This window comes from Eschscholzia californica, unplaced genomic scaffold (assembly GCF_041429995.1).
Source record: "Eschscholzia californica isolate CP2 unplaced genomic scaffold, dmEscCali1.0.p SCAF_5, whole genome shotgun sequence".
Taxonomy (NCBI): Eukaryota; Viridiplantae; Streptophyta; class Magnoliopsida; order Ranunculales; family Papaveraceae; genus Eschscholzia; species Eschscholzia californica.
The window spans coordinates 2,145,298-2,159,223 of NW_028238472.1; the positions used below are offsets into that span (position 1 = coordinate 2,145,298).

The following is a 13,926-nucleotide window of genomic DNA, read 5'->3' on the forward strand; positions in this document are numbered from 1 at the left end:
TTCAAATGTTTGTTTTTTGTTTCACTCGTGTGTCTACTTCTTCGGAGCGACTGGCTCACGTTAACTCGTGTGTCTACTTTTTTGGGGCAACTAGCTCACATTGATATTAGTCTATTGTTGTGTAAGACGTAAAGAAATTTGTATTAAGAGATTGTTGTCTAAGAGATAATGAATAATTATTTGCCAACAACCTTTAGTTGTAGTGGTGAAAAGTATAATCTTCCACCTCAGAGGTCAAGGATTCGAGGCACACGCTAAGCAATTCAAATTATATATATATATATATATATATATATATATATATATATATATATCTTACTAATGACCAGATTAAATCAAATTTAGACAAGTCAGATTGTAAAAAGAATATGAATTTGCAAAGAAATGTTTTCGATATATAAAGAGAAAGAATTGAAATTTTGAGTCATTACTCATAATAGTAAGTTTTTTACGATAACTTATGAAAAACTATTTCAACGATTATAATCAGGTAAACCACTCAAAAGATAGCTAGTGTTATTCGCACCTTCGAAGAACCCACCACGCGTGGTTGGGTATCAATAACTATGTGTCAAAACTAATGTTATATTATCAAACATTAGTGGTCATTTTCTAGGTTAATATTTTCGATGAATTTCGAAGTCTTTTCAAGTTTGTAATAGAACAAAAGACACATTCTTAAAAAGAGTTAATTTAATTCACAAGATAAAATCTATGAAAAAACTATCAAAGATCTCGTCATTGCACTCTTTCTCTCACTCTTCCAATAACAATATCAAAATTTCAACGATCGAAAGAAAAACAAAAATACAACAAGAAGTAATCGATCAAAGGCCTAAACCATACACCTTAAACCAAAAGAAAAGGCCTAAACCATATGCCTTAAACCAAAAGAAAAATCAGTAGTTGCAGATACAATGGGTTTGATGTGATTGATCTAATTTTTAACCTCAACAACATTACTAAATTCTGTAAATTCAATCTCACCATTAAAAGCTTTCATCAACTCAGGTTCTACTTCTTGATGAATAATCACAAACTTATCCAAGAAATCTTTATCTTTGATTTTCAAAGCACTACCCAAACCAGATCTGTTTAATCTAATCAGCCCTTTCGAAATCAAAATTTCAAAAATTGTACATCTTCGAATAATTCTCTTCTCCAAACTAAGCAACAAAATCCACGAAGATAACGTGATTTTCGCAGGTTCCCATTTCAATTTCACCATGAAAAACTCTAACCCTTTCCTTATCTTCTCTTCCGATATCATCATAGACATCGGTTGTTTCTTGAATAACCAAAGAACATCATTTTCAGACCAACCAAATTCTTGATAAACTCCTAATTTCTTCTCCCACTTTGGTTTACTTATACTAAGCATTGTCTTAACAGCACAAAGAAACATCGGACTGAACGGATCAAACCCCATCTCTTTAACACGTTCAACAGTCTCTTTAAATCGTTCCATCTTCCAAGCGATTTTTCTAGGTTGTGTGATTATCATTTTCGATATCATACTATTAGAAACACCATTATCTCTCAAGCTTGAAACATTAGGTATTAGTACTTTCTTAACATTACATCGTAATAAACTAGGGTATCTCTTGAATGCTACAATAACATCATCATGGTTACCAATAAGCCCTTTAAGATAATCAAAAGCAGGTCTAACTTGATTCTTTAAACTACCAGTTAAGAATGATGGATCAGAAGCAACAAGTTTTGATAAGTCTTCTTCAGAAAGCCCTAATTCTTTAAGAAAATCAAATTTGGGTTTTAGGGTTTTATCAGAATCATATAAAAGAATATCTGGACGACGAGAAACGAGTTCAGAAATATGGGTTTTACTTAGACCATAGTTTTGAAACAGAGTGATGACTAAATTAGGTTTTTCATCAGATGAAAAACTAAACCTTTTTGAAAAGGCCAAAGCTTTTTGTGGAGTAAACCCAAATGTGTTAACAAGATAAGTTATTGTAAATGAAGGGTTTTTTGAAGATTCAACATTGATTTGAGAGAAAAATTTGAGATTTGGGTTGTGATTATGATTATCATGAAGAAACCCTAATGAGAGATTAAAATATATTGGTTTGAATAGTTCTTGGGTTTTGATTTGGTGACTGAAATCTTTATAAAGAATACGAAACATTGCTGAACAAAATCAATGATAAAAACTTGAACTGAATTTAAAGGGGATTTGGGGAAGATTTGTTGACCTAACCTGATATCTGTAATCAATTGGCTATGAGAATTACAAAATGCAGGGAAGCTGGAGCCATGAAAAAAAACCCTAATCCTGCCGTCGTTCTTCCTCAACTTTCTTCTTTGCTTCCACTTCTGCAATTTGCGAATGGAAAACCCACAGCACTTCAAGCATCCGGTCAGCCGGGTCGACCAAGTTTAGTGGTGGGAAAAAACCTGAAAGGGCGCTACCCGATCTGTTCGACCAAGACAAAAAAAATGTCCATGGACACCCGATAGTCATAACAGTCAGTGTCTGACCAATCCGAAAGAGTTGACGGACATTCACGATCAAAATTTTGTGTCGAAGGACCACCCGTTAACCGACGGATACGAGTGACCCTACCCCATTTCTCGTAAACTTTTCCGTTGGAACAGGGAAGGCTGCCCTATTCTACTTTGAAAGAGTTCATGGTGGGTTTTTTTTGTCGAAAGGAGTTCATCATGGTGGAAGTTCAACAAAAAAAAGAGTTCATGGTAGTTGGTGGCAACGTTTGGTGCACGACGATAGAAGGTGGTTGTTAAATAAACATTCCAAAATAGTGTATAGTACAAAAATAAATCGAGAATTGCTTTACCAAGTAGAATGTACAAACTTCGCTTGACCATTCTCCCCTTTTATTAAAAAAACCCCCAATAACAATGAACAAAATGCAAACACACTATCTAAATAATGTACACATATTTCGGAATTATAGTACGTTATTTAGATAGTGTGGTACATTATTCAGATAGTTTGTACATGTTTTAAGATGTATGTTCTAATTGTCTAATGATTTACAATATATACATTTTTAAGAATGTGTAAGGAATGATAATACAATGTATTTTCTTCAGGCTTCTTTTATATTTTAACCATTATTGTCGCATTGTATTAGTTGTACCATACATTACGTACAATGTATATTTCATTTGTATTTTATAATTCAACAATTACTACATTGTCGAACTTGTACCTTACATTGTTCATCATGTTTTTCAAGCATCACTTATGATTCTCAATGCATTTTTCAGAATTATTGTACATTATTCACATAGTTTGTACAATTTACCAGATACAATTACACACTTAAAAATGCATTGTACAAACTACCAGATATAATATACCAACATTGAATTAGAAATGCATTACATCTAAGACTCATACAAAGTCAAGTTCGTAACCTAATTTTTCAGATGCTAAGAACCTAAAATCATAGACTAAAATGGATTACGTATGTAAAAATGCATTGTACAAACTGTCAGATGCAATATACAAACTACCAGATGCATTAAACAAGCTACCAGATGCATTGCACAAACTACCAGATGTATAAAATCTGTTGACTGTGGGTATTTTGGCATTTTAGACAAAAGACTAAAAACCTATAGATCTCTAAGGGTGGATCTTGGACCGAATTTTTCCTAACTTTTGGACTTTCAACCCATGGCCGCATACAAATAATCATGTATAAGAAAACCAAATGATCATCGCTACACTTTTTTAATTGGATAATTTATCAAGCTAGAGTGAGAAGGAGGTATAAACCCGTAATGCCTCAGACCCTATATCCGGAGGGCAAAAGTGCAAAACCATGTTTGTGACTACTCCAACCAAAGATTGTCAATTACAGGCTTAATTGATGTACAAGTAGTATTGCAAGTGAATCTTATTATACAAAATATTCTTCACCTGGTAATCCAAAAGACAAGATAAAAAAAATAATGGAAATATCTTTCATTGAAATTGATCAAGTAAATAATTATACAATATAAAAAAAAAATTCAATACCCTAAAGAAAAGCCTCATCTTCCTCTATACACAAAATGCCTAATTTCTTTCTTCAAAATATAAGCTTTTTGGAGAGGGCTGATTTTCTTTTGCTTCATATTTATGTAGTACTACATATATTTTCTTTCTTTTATGTATTTCTTTATTATTGTACATCTCGATGCACGATCCAACGGTCGAGAAAAATGAAACAAAGCTATTAATTAATGTGGAATAATAAATCAATAAAAAAAGAAGAAATTCAGAACTAGATCAGATCTCTAAAACTGAGAAATACATCTTCTATGACAAGCTTTAGTTGACTTCTTTTGCTTTGTTTCTTCCTTCCAAACTTTTCCAATGTCTCTACCCACCATTGTTGCATCTAAAGATGCTCCTGACAGACCTCTCCTTGTGAATCCAACTGCATATAATCCTGATTTTCCTTGCCAACCATTTGGAAATGTGGATTTTGGAAATCCATTCTTGGAAAAGAATTCAGTTTCCTATTAAAACCAAACACAACCAAAAAAAATTAGTATACCTTTTCTCACTCTATTATTCATTTTAAATACAACAAACATTAAAAAAATATTGATTTAACTCTATATTTTGGGGGGAAATTTCAGGAAAACAAAATAATGGGTATTTTTCAATTAATCCAAAAAATCAAAATTTGAGCATTTCTTAATTTAATTTAATTTTTTTGAGATATGGGTATTAAGAAATTCACTAATAAAACCAATGAAAAAAAATGAAGAAAATTAATAATTTAAATAAAATAAAATAAAAATCTCACCTCTAGCCAAGAAGGAACATTGCTACGATACCCAGTAGCTAAAACAACATAATCAATTTGAAGAGTTTCACCATTAACAAACTCAACACCATTTTTGAAAAATCTCTTAATTCCAGGTACAATTTTGATATGACCAGATCTAATTTTCTCCAATGCACCAATATCTAAAACAGGAGTTTTTCCTTCTTCATGTTTGAGTGTTAATGGACCCATTTTAGGTCTTTCAATTCCATATTTTCTCATACTTCCAAGTACTAACCAAGCCATGATTAATAAAAGTTTATCAACTAGCCATAATGGTAACCATTTCATCAATATAACAGCTAACTCGAACGTCGATCTTCCACAAATTTCTCGAGGTAAAATATGAACCTATAAGGAATGAAGAATGACAATCAGAATATTTTTTTTTTATTTCATAAAAAGCGTGCTTGAGTCAGAGTAATGCTTATAATAAACCAAAAGAAATATGAAATGCAGTAACACTTACTGAGCTTCGAACGACCATTGATGGGAAAGCATTATGATTACTAAGATCGAGAGAAAGTTCCATTCCAGAGTTCCCACATCCGACGACAAGAACCCTTTTTCCCCGATATTCTTCACCGGATTTATAGTCACAAGCATGTGTTATTTTCCCTTCATACTCATGAGACAACCCTTCTATTTCAGGTACTACATTTTCGGCATTTTCTCCGGTAGCCACGACAAGCCACCGGCAAATATATTCCACCTCTAATCGATTACCGAAAAGAATTTTACTACTATTAGTAATAGAAGTACTTGTTTTTACCCTCCATAACCCACAAGTTTCATCATACTTAGCCGATTGAACACTAACATTAAATTGTGGGTTTATATCGAATTTTTTCGCGTAATTTTCGAGGTATGAAATGAATTGTTTCTTTGATGGGTACTCTGGGAAATCCTCAGGGAATGGAAGTTTGGGTAGTTGACAGAATTTTTTGGGTAAGTGTAGTTTGAGACGATCATAAGTTTTCTTTTGCCATAAAGAAGCAATGCAGTTAGCTCTTTCTAGGACTACAAAGGGTACTCCTTGTTCTTTAAGACAAGCACCGACGGCGAGGCCCGATGGACCCGCTCCGACGATTACCGGACCGTTTACCCATACACATCTTCTTGAGAAGAAATTTTCATGTTCTGATACACGAAACATTTTCACTAAAAATGGAAGTGTAAGCTAGGTGTAAGTATAAGAATGTATTTAAGGGTTTTGGTGTTTTGGGTTGAAGAAGTAGTTAAGGGTTTTAGGAGGAAGTTTTTTCGGTTTGTTTTGAGTTTTTAGAGAGAGAAAGAAGAAAGTTCTTGTTGTTGGTTTTGAGTGAATGAGAAGAAGGGGTCATGGAAGGTATAAATAGAGGCCATGAGATAGAGAGAGAGAGAGAGAGAGTTGCATGTGATGAGAGTGAAGTTATTCTCAAATGATAAGCTTGTGGGAGCCTCTTCTCTATTAATTTTTATAATATTTATAAAATAAGTCCACAATAAATTTTAATATTATTTAAGAAATAAAAATTATTAACCAATTTTCTAATAATAAATATTGAATAAAAATGATGAGGAAATTATTTTAAATATTATATAATTTAATTCCACTTTCATAGATTTGAAAGGCTTTTTAAATTTGTTAGAGAATATGAAATTATGTATAATTATTACTCTCTCTAGAGAGGGAGGAGAGAGAGGGAGACTACCCACCTTTCCTACTTAGGCCCCCAGATTCATAGGGCTCTTACCAATAACAATGAAGGCAATAAGACATTACTAAATGCTAGCTCTTGTGAGTCCTGACCATGATCTCCATTTTTTTTCTTTCCCAAATTTTGAAAGAAAATATAAAATAAAATAAAAGATCATTTATTGATGTAAAAGGCCTCCCACCCACACAAAAAAAAGAACACAGAGACCAAGAACTTCCTTTTTACACTTTTTGGCCCTACTTACCTAAGTAGGGCATTGTCAACTTGATCAATGATTAATTTGAGCCGTTTGATTGGTTTATAATGGGCCAGGATCATAAAAAAGTAGTAATATATTTGAGGAAGTGCATTTCTTTTTTCTATAAAAACTACATTTTTTAGGACTTAAAAGAGTGACTAGTTGACTCTCTAAGTTACGAAAAATGTCGAGATGATCCCAGTTTTTTTAGAGTTATCATAAAAAAATAACTTTGTTCTTCACAAACGAACCCGCACTTTTTTCGTGAAGAACAAAAGATCCACGAATAGACGAAGTCCTGGGTTTGTAATTTGTTCATGACTCTTTGTTTAACGATTTGGGTTCGTTCGTGAGGAAGAGAAAAGGGAAGAGACTGGGAAAGAAAAAACACATTGACAAGGATGGAGATGAAAAAACACAGGTAAAAAAAAAAAATTTTAAAATCTTTAAGACCTTCACCTACGGTGGTCCTGCTATAGGCAGAAAGATAAGGAGAAGAAATGATGGAGATGAAAAATGAGAAGATTGACAAGGATAGAAAAAGAAAATATAACAATATAAGAAAGTTAAAGTTTGATGTTTTACTCAATGCATAAAAGAACACAAAACTTAGACATCTCGACATTTCGCTAACTAAAAACGCACGCGAGAAGCTGACCACACTTTAGGAAGTCAATCGACAAATACTCCTAATTTTTACAGCCATATGGGTTAGCCCGCATCCGTGTGTCTGTTTGTAAACAAATCTGATCCTAAGTTGAGCCAAGATATCTGTTGGGCGACCGATATAAACTATACATACGGTTGGACCAGTTGGTACTCGTCACGATCATCTAATAAGCGACTCTGGTCGACCTGGCCCAAATGACACCAATGATTAAAGAGTAGGGGTGAACATCGATTGATTGTCGATTATTTAGGGTCAGGCTGAAGCCAAACCAATAAATGACGGTTTGGCTAAATCGTCGGCGAAAGCTAAGCCTATCAAAGCGTCAACAGACTTCGCTCGGCTTGGTTCGGTTTGATTTGACTGAGTTCGATTTGACTTGACACTGAGTTGAGAAAAAAATGTAACTAAGCAAGAAATGGAGGAAAGAAAGGGAGAAGAAGAATAATATTTCTCTTGAAGGTTATTGGCCAGAGGTTACCAGCCAGTAACTTTCTGCCGGAAAAAATGAAGGTGGAGAGAGGGAGAGATTAGGTGGAGGAAAGATTGGCTTAAGTGGAGGATAGGAGGGAAATTGTGTGGATATTGAGTTTTTTACATTTTTGATTAAATTCTATTTTGGGGCCTAAGGGTATTTCTTGAAATGTTTTTGGTCATTGAGACCAAATCAAATTGTCAGACACCTATGCGAGCATAATAGAAGTAACCCTACATATAGTTCAACAGACTCATCTTGGACGATTTTCAAAAACCGAAACTGAAACAAAATCAAGTCGGAATCTGTTGATTGATTTTCATATATCCTGAGTCAAACATTGTTCCGTTCGATCCAGTAACGATTCGGTTTGGTTCGGTTTAATTTGGTCCACTAGTTTTGGGCGGTGTTGCCCACAGCCCCCCTCTTCATAGAGAGTGGAGGACCAAGGAGTGACGCGTCACGTCATCTAGATTCTGCTCATCTGGATTCTGTGGGAAAACATGCCCGAGATCTAATGTTTATTGAGACAGGGACCCACGATATAGCAATTAATAGCCACTGAATGGATTTATTACGATGGTTTATGACAACGTGGCAGACAACAGGTGATGACTAGGATACGTTTAGTGCTTCCACGTGGGTCTGGTTGTTGGAACAAAAAAAACAAAGGCCAGCGCTTTGGGAAAGCAAAATAGTTTTCGGGGTATGAAGACTCGGTCAAAAATTGGTCAATTTTGTTTGACAATTTTATTTTAGGGTTCATTTTCGAAATGGCCCCCAACTTTTTGACCAGCTTCCTGCCTAGCCCCCTACTTTAACAATAATTTTCGTATAGCCCTCTTTTTCCGTTATCTTTAACTTTCCGTTACTCTCTCTCCTCCATCTCATTTTCTCTCTCTGCCAAGTCACTTATCACGCCACATCATCATCTTCTCCGGCATAAGTCGTCGGCCGGTCAAATTTCCAGCCGGCGACCTTCAATTTTTTTTTTTAATTCTCTCTCTTCTCTCTCTCTCTCTAAAAAAAATGTTTTTTTTATCTCCTCTCACCTCTCTCTCTAAACTCCGACAAAGGGGGTTTCCCTTCGCCGGAGGTCTGTCCTTCGCTGGAGTTTAGAGAGAGAGGTGAGAGGAAATAAAAAAATTCTTTTTAGAAAGAGAGAGAATAAAAAAAAATTGAAGGTAGCCGACCAGAAATTTGGCCGGCCGGCGACTTATGCCGGAGAAGATAATGATGTGGCGTGATAGGTGACTTGGCAGAGAGAGAATATAAGATGGAGGAGAGAGAGTAACGGAAAGTTAAAGATAACGGAAAAAGGGGGTCATACGGGAATTATTGCTAAAGTAGGGGGCCAGGCAGGAAGCTGGTCACAAAGTTGGCGGCCATTTGGGAAATAACCCTTTATTTTATGGAGAATATTTTTTACCTCTCTCTCCCCACCTCACCTCTCTCTCCCCACCACACTCTCTTTCTTCTCCGACCAGGTCGCCAGCAAGTTTCCGGTCGGCGACCTGGTCGGAGAAGACAGAGAGAGAGTGGCGGGGAGAGAGAGAGGTAAAAAATATTCCCCATAAGATATGTTTCTCCGGAAAATTATCAAAATTTTGTATATTCCCTTTAAAATTTCACACCCCGGAAACTATTTAGCTTTCCCCAAAGCGCTGGCCAAAACAAATACAACCCCCCCGGCCCTGGCTTAGTGCTCTACTTTTTTTTTTTTAAACACCAAGGGAACAATATCCATTAATAAGTGATTAAATCACAGTGCTCTACTGAATATTGTATAAACACTCTAAAAGAAAATTTAGGTCATGTAAGATTCTTGTTTTTAAGTGACAAATAGATAACCTCTAAGCCTATGGGATCTCCAATAAAGATCTCTCGACTCTGAAATAACACCATCTTAATTCTTAAACATAGGCCAACCTTATATTATACGAAAGGATATTTATAAAAGACCGCGATTTTGGGGAATAAAGAAAATATCCGGAGAATAAAGAATTATAATGTATGTTATTCTTTTAGAGAGAATAATCTTCTTTTAATCTAAAACTTGACTTCATCAAACATTACCCCGTAATCTTCATCTTCTCTATCTCTCTCTCTCTCTCTCTCTCTCTCTCTCTCTCTCTCCCTAATCTTTATCCCCCTCTCTCTCTCTCTCTCTCACTCTCTCTCATTGACTATCTCTTTGTCGTTCTCACTCTAGACCTCTCTCTCTTTCATTGTAGATCACTCTCATTTTCTCCTTGTAGACATTTTTCTCCGTAGATTAGTTTTTTTTCTCTCGAAGTCTTTATCTCTTTTTCTCGCAGCCTCTATCTTGTCCTTTCTCCCTTGCAATAAGTATAGATTTCTTTGTGGAGGTCACAGAGTTCGTGGCCACGAAACGTTTTGTGGCCACGAAATGGTCAGGGTCACAGAACATTTTGTGTCCACGAATTATTTTGTGGCCACGAAATACTCGAAGGGTTTCGCCAAAAACCATCCTCGAGGTCTGGTTCTGGCGAAAGGAACACTTCTCTTCGCCGGAACAGTGTCTGTGTGTGAGAGAGAGAAAAAACAATGAGAGATCGATAAAAAAACAATGAAAGATTGAGAGAGAAACAATGAGACATAGATAGGGAGGGCAATAGAGAGAGATAATGAGAGAGAGGGAGAGACCGAAAGAGAGGATAACGGTAAGTGAGAGAGGAGAGAAAGGAGAGAAAAGAAGAGGCAATGGTAGCCAGAATGGTGGTAGTGGGAAGTTGTGGTGGTGATTGTGATAGAGAAGATGAAGATTAGGGGGCAATGTTTGATCAAGTTAATTTTTGGGTTAAAAAATAATATTCTCCCGAGAATGTAAAGAAATAGATGGATTCCCTAGAGAATTTATTCCCCGGAGATTATTCTTTATGCCCAAAGCCGCGGCCTTATAAAACTAGATTTTCTATTGTTTTAGATTTTACAATTGGACGAATTGACACTCAAAGACACTCAAGAGGGCACTCTAGATCTTCTCATTGTTGTCGAGTTCCTAACAAAGTGTCCCATTTGAGATGTTTTTCTAACAAAACTCTGAAATTTTATGTGGCACTCTAAGTTTTAGAGTTTGGGTTTCTCATTGAACATACTCTTAAAGTATTTCCAGTGGGACACTATTTGAAACTCCATGATGAGATGGAGGAATTTAGAGTGTTCACTTGAGGATATCTAAATGTCACCCCAATTATTTAATGTACTATATTGACTCTTAGAGTGTTTACATTAGAGACTGTCTTTTATTAGAGTATCTTTAGATGACCAAATGACCACCTAAGTAATAGACAATTTAGAATCTCCCATTGGGGACGCTCTTAGAGTCAACTTCGACTCTGATACCACATGTTATACCTCAAGCTATTAAAGTAAGAGATTTGTGTTTCTGACATAGGATCCACGGGCGTGACAGGCCCATTCAAAAGACTTTGACATTAGTGGCGGTGCACGATTTACCACAGTACGCAACGCCATATTGGACCCCCACATGTTGGACTTTTTTCTCATTTGGTCAACTCCCACTTGTTTTGTACCAGACTTAGAAGCCTCTATACTTGCACCAAGCTTCGCCAACACATATAACCCAGACTATGACACTCTACTAAGTGATGTAAGACTATCACGATTCCCCAGACAAGATGTCTTTCACTCTAATACCATTTGTCAGTTTGTGACATTTCAAATCTTCGCAATTATCGATATTGTCTTAAGGTTTTGACACGTCCCAATCCAACTTATGTGGGGTTTTGTCCACGAGTCCACCCAAAAGACCACGAGACTTATTAAGCTTGGGTTCACATCTATAATTCAGACTCTGGATGCTCTATCAGGTTATATGGGACTATCACAATTGCTAGAGTTTTTGTGAAAATATAAATACCTTGATGATTGTCACTCTCGGATGAAGCCGAGAGAGAGACTTGATTAATGTCTCGGTTATAACCGAGTAGACACTCGAAGATGACGAGTGGAAGAAGATGAAGATGATCACACTCGGTGAAGCCGAGTGGGAGAAGAAGAAGATGAAGACTCGGTTGAACCGAGAGGGAGAGAGACAAGTTATTAGTGCTAGGGATGAATACTTAGGTAAAATACCTTTTATTATTACACAATAACTTGATTGTACAATTATGTATGGTTATGTATATATAGGATACAAAAGAGGAAATTGAAAATAACTAAACTCTATAATGGTTATCTAATTATAATCCTAACTACTAAGGAATCCTAGTTGTAATAGGATTCCTATGGGACCAAGTCCACTCGGTTTGGCCGAGTGGAGTGGACCTTCCAACACTCCTCCTCAAGTTAGAGCGGGAATGGAAGTAACGCCTAATTTGCCAATTATGTTCTTGAACGGTTCTGCACCAAGTGGTTTTGTGAAGATGTCCGCTAACTGATTTTCTGTACTGGTGAAGCGTGTGGCAATGACGTTGTCTTTGATCTTTTCACGAACGATGTGGCAATCTATCTCAATGTGTTTTGTTCGTTCGTGGAAGACGGGATTATCGGCAATGTGGAGAGCGGCCCGATTGTCACAGTAAACTGTCATCGGGTCGGAGTGGTCGATTCCAAAATCAAGTAGTAAATACTTGAGTCATTGTAGTTCGCATGTAAGAATGGCTAAAGCTCGATATTCTGCTTCAGCTGAAGATTTGGCAACTGTGGGTTGCTTCTTTGATTTCCAAGAGAGAGGGCTGGACCCTAACATTGTGAAGTATCCAGTAGTTGATCTACGGGTTGAAGGGCAGCCTGCCCAATCCGAATCACAGTATCCTGTAATATGGAGTGAGCTGTCTGCGGATAAGAAAACTCCTTTATCAAGGGTACCTTTCAAGTATCGTAGTACGCGGTGAGCGGCGTCTAAGTGTACTTGGCTAGGTGTTTGCATGAATTGACTGAGGTTATTTACGGCATAGGTGATATCTGGCCGTGTAACCGTAAGGTAAAGTAATCGGCCGATTAGGCGGCGGTAGACCGACGGGTCTGGTAAAGGTGTCCCGTCGGTAGGACTGAGACGAAGTTTCTGTTCCATGGGAAACTCAGAAGGACGTGCAGCGGTGAGTCCAGAATCTTTTAAAATATCAAGGGCATATTTCCGTTGACATAGGAAGATGCCTTGTGAAGAGCGAGATACTTCGATACCAAGGAAGTATTGTAAACGACCCAGATCTTTCAATGAGAAAGCAGTATTCAAAAATAATTTTAACTGGGAAATAGCTTCATTATTGTTTCCTGTAATAATTATGTCGTCTACATAGACGAGAACGTAAATTTGAGTGGAGTGAGAACGAAAAGTAAAGAGAGAGTAGTCGCTTTTAGATTGCGAAAAACCTCGTTCGATGAGAACGGAGGAAAATTTGGAGAACCATTGACGGGAGGCTTGCTTAAGGCCGTACAAAGATTTATGAAGCCGACAGACTTTAGACTCCCCCTGAGATGAGAAACCGGGGGGAAGTTTCATGTAAACTTCTTCATTCAGATCACCTTGAAGGAATGCGTTGTTAACGTCCAATTGGTGGAGAGACCAGCCTTTCAAATAGATTTTATTTACAAGATGTGCTTCATATTCCATCTTTTCAATTTAATCTCATATCTATATCTCAAAGAGATTTTGATGAAATCTATCAAAGAGATTTTTCCATATATCGGATGCCGTCTCATCATATAATATTGATGATCGAAGAGGTGGGTCTACCGAATTAATAAGCCAACTAGAAACGAGATCGTTACATCTTCCCCATTGTTCTAATTCATTAGGATCGGTGGGTTTGTCGATGCTTCCGTCTACGAAACCTAGTTTGCCTTTTGCTCTTAAAGCTTTTGACATACCTCGAGACCATGAGTTGTAGTTATCACCGGTTAGAAGTGGTGTGATGACAATGGTGGTTGGAGAATCCGAATGGTGAACATCAAACGGGCCACCATTAAAAGTATAATGAACTTGAGTAGTTTCCGAAGTTGTTTCGGGAGTAGTCATGGTTTAAAAAAAATTGGCTCTGATACCATGT

The 13,926-nt window shown here is 36.6% G+C and overlaps 2 protein-coding genes across 2 annotated transcripts; both read right to left on the reverse strand.

Moving 5' to 3' along the window:
• Window positions 1-675: 675 nt before the first annotated feature.
• Window positions 676-2,393, reverse strand: LOC147536131 (uncharacterized). Its single transcript, XM_086639909.1, has one exon. The coding sequence runs from the start codon at window positions 2,147-2,149 to the stop codon at window positions 938-940; it is 1,212 nt and encodes a 403-aa protein (XP_086496035.1). The 5' UTR covers window positions 2,150-2,393; the 3' UTR covers window positions 676-937.
• Window positions 2,394-3,943: 1,550 nt separating this feature from the next.
• On the reverse strand, window positions 3,944-6,247 carry LOC147536132 (putative indole-3-pyruvate monooxygenase YUCCA5). The gene is made up of 3 exons (XM_086639908.1): window positions 5,281-6,247; window positions 4,791-5,162; window positions 3,944-4,497 (listed from the first exon to the last, which is right to left on the reverse strand). Exons 1-3 carry the CDS (start codon window positions 5,965-5,967, stop codon window positions 4,273-4,275), a joined length of 1,284 nt encoding a protein of 427 aa, XP_086496034.1. The 5' UTR covers window positions 5,968-6,247; the 3' UTR covers window positions 3,944-4,272.
• Between the last annotated feature and the right edge of the window lie 7,679 nt (window positions 6,248-13,926).

Bases quoted from the DNA above. Each gene is read 5' to 3' on its own strand.
- LOC147536132 (XM_086639908.1), bottom strand. From the start codon at position 5,967: ATGTTTCGTGTATCAGAACATGAAAATTTCTTCTCAAGAAGATGTGTA. The intron at 5,163-5,280 runs GTAAGTGTTACT...CATTCCTTATAG, and splicing joins CAATGGTCGTTCGAAGCTCA to GTTCATATTTTACCTCGAGA. The intron at 4,498-4,790 runs GTGAGATTTTTA...TGGTTTTAATAG, and splicing joins ATGTTCCTTCTTGGCTAGAG to GAAACTGAATTCTTTTCCAA.
- LOC147536131 (XM_086639909.1), bottom strand. From the start codon at position 2,149: ATGTTTCGTATTCTTTATAAAGATTTCAGTCACCAAATCAAAACCCAA.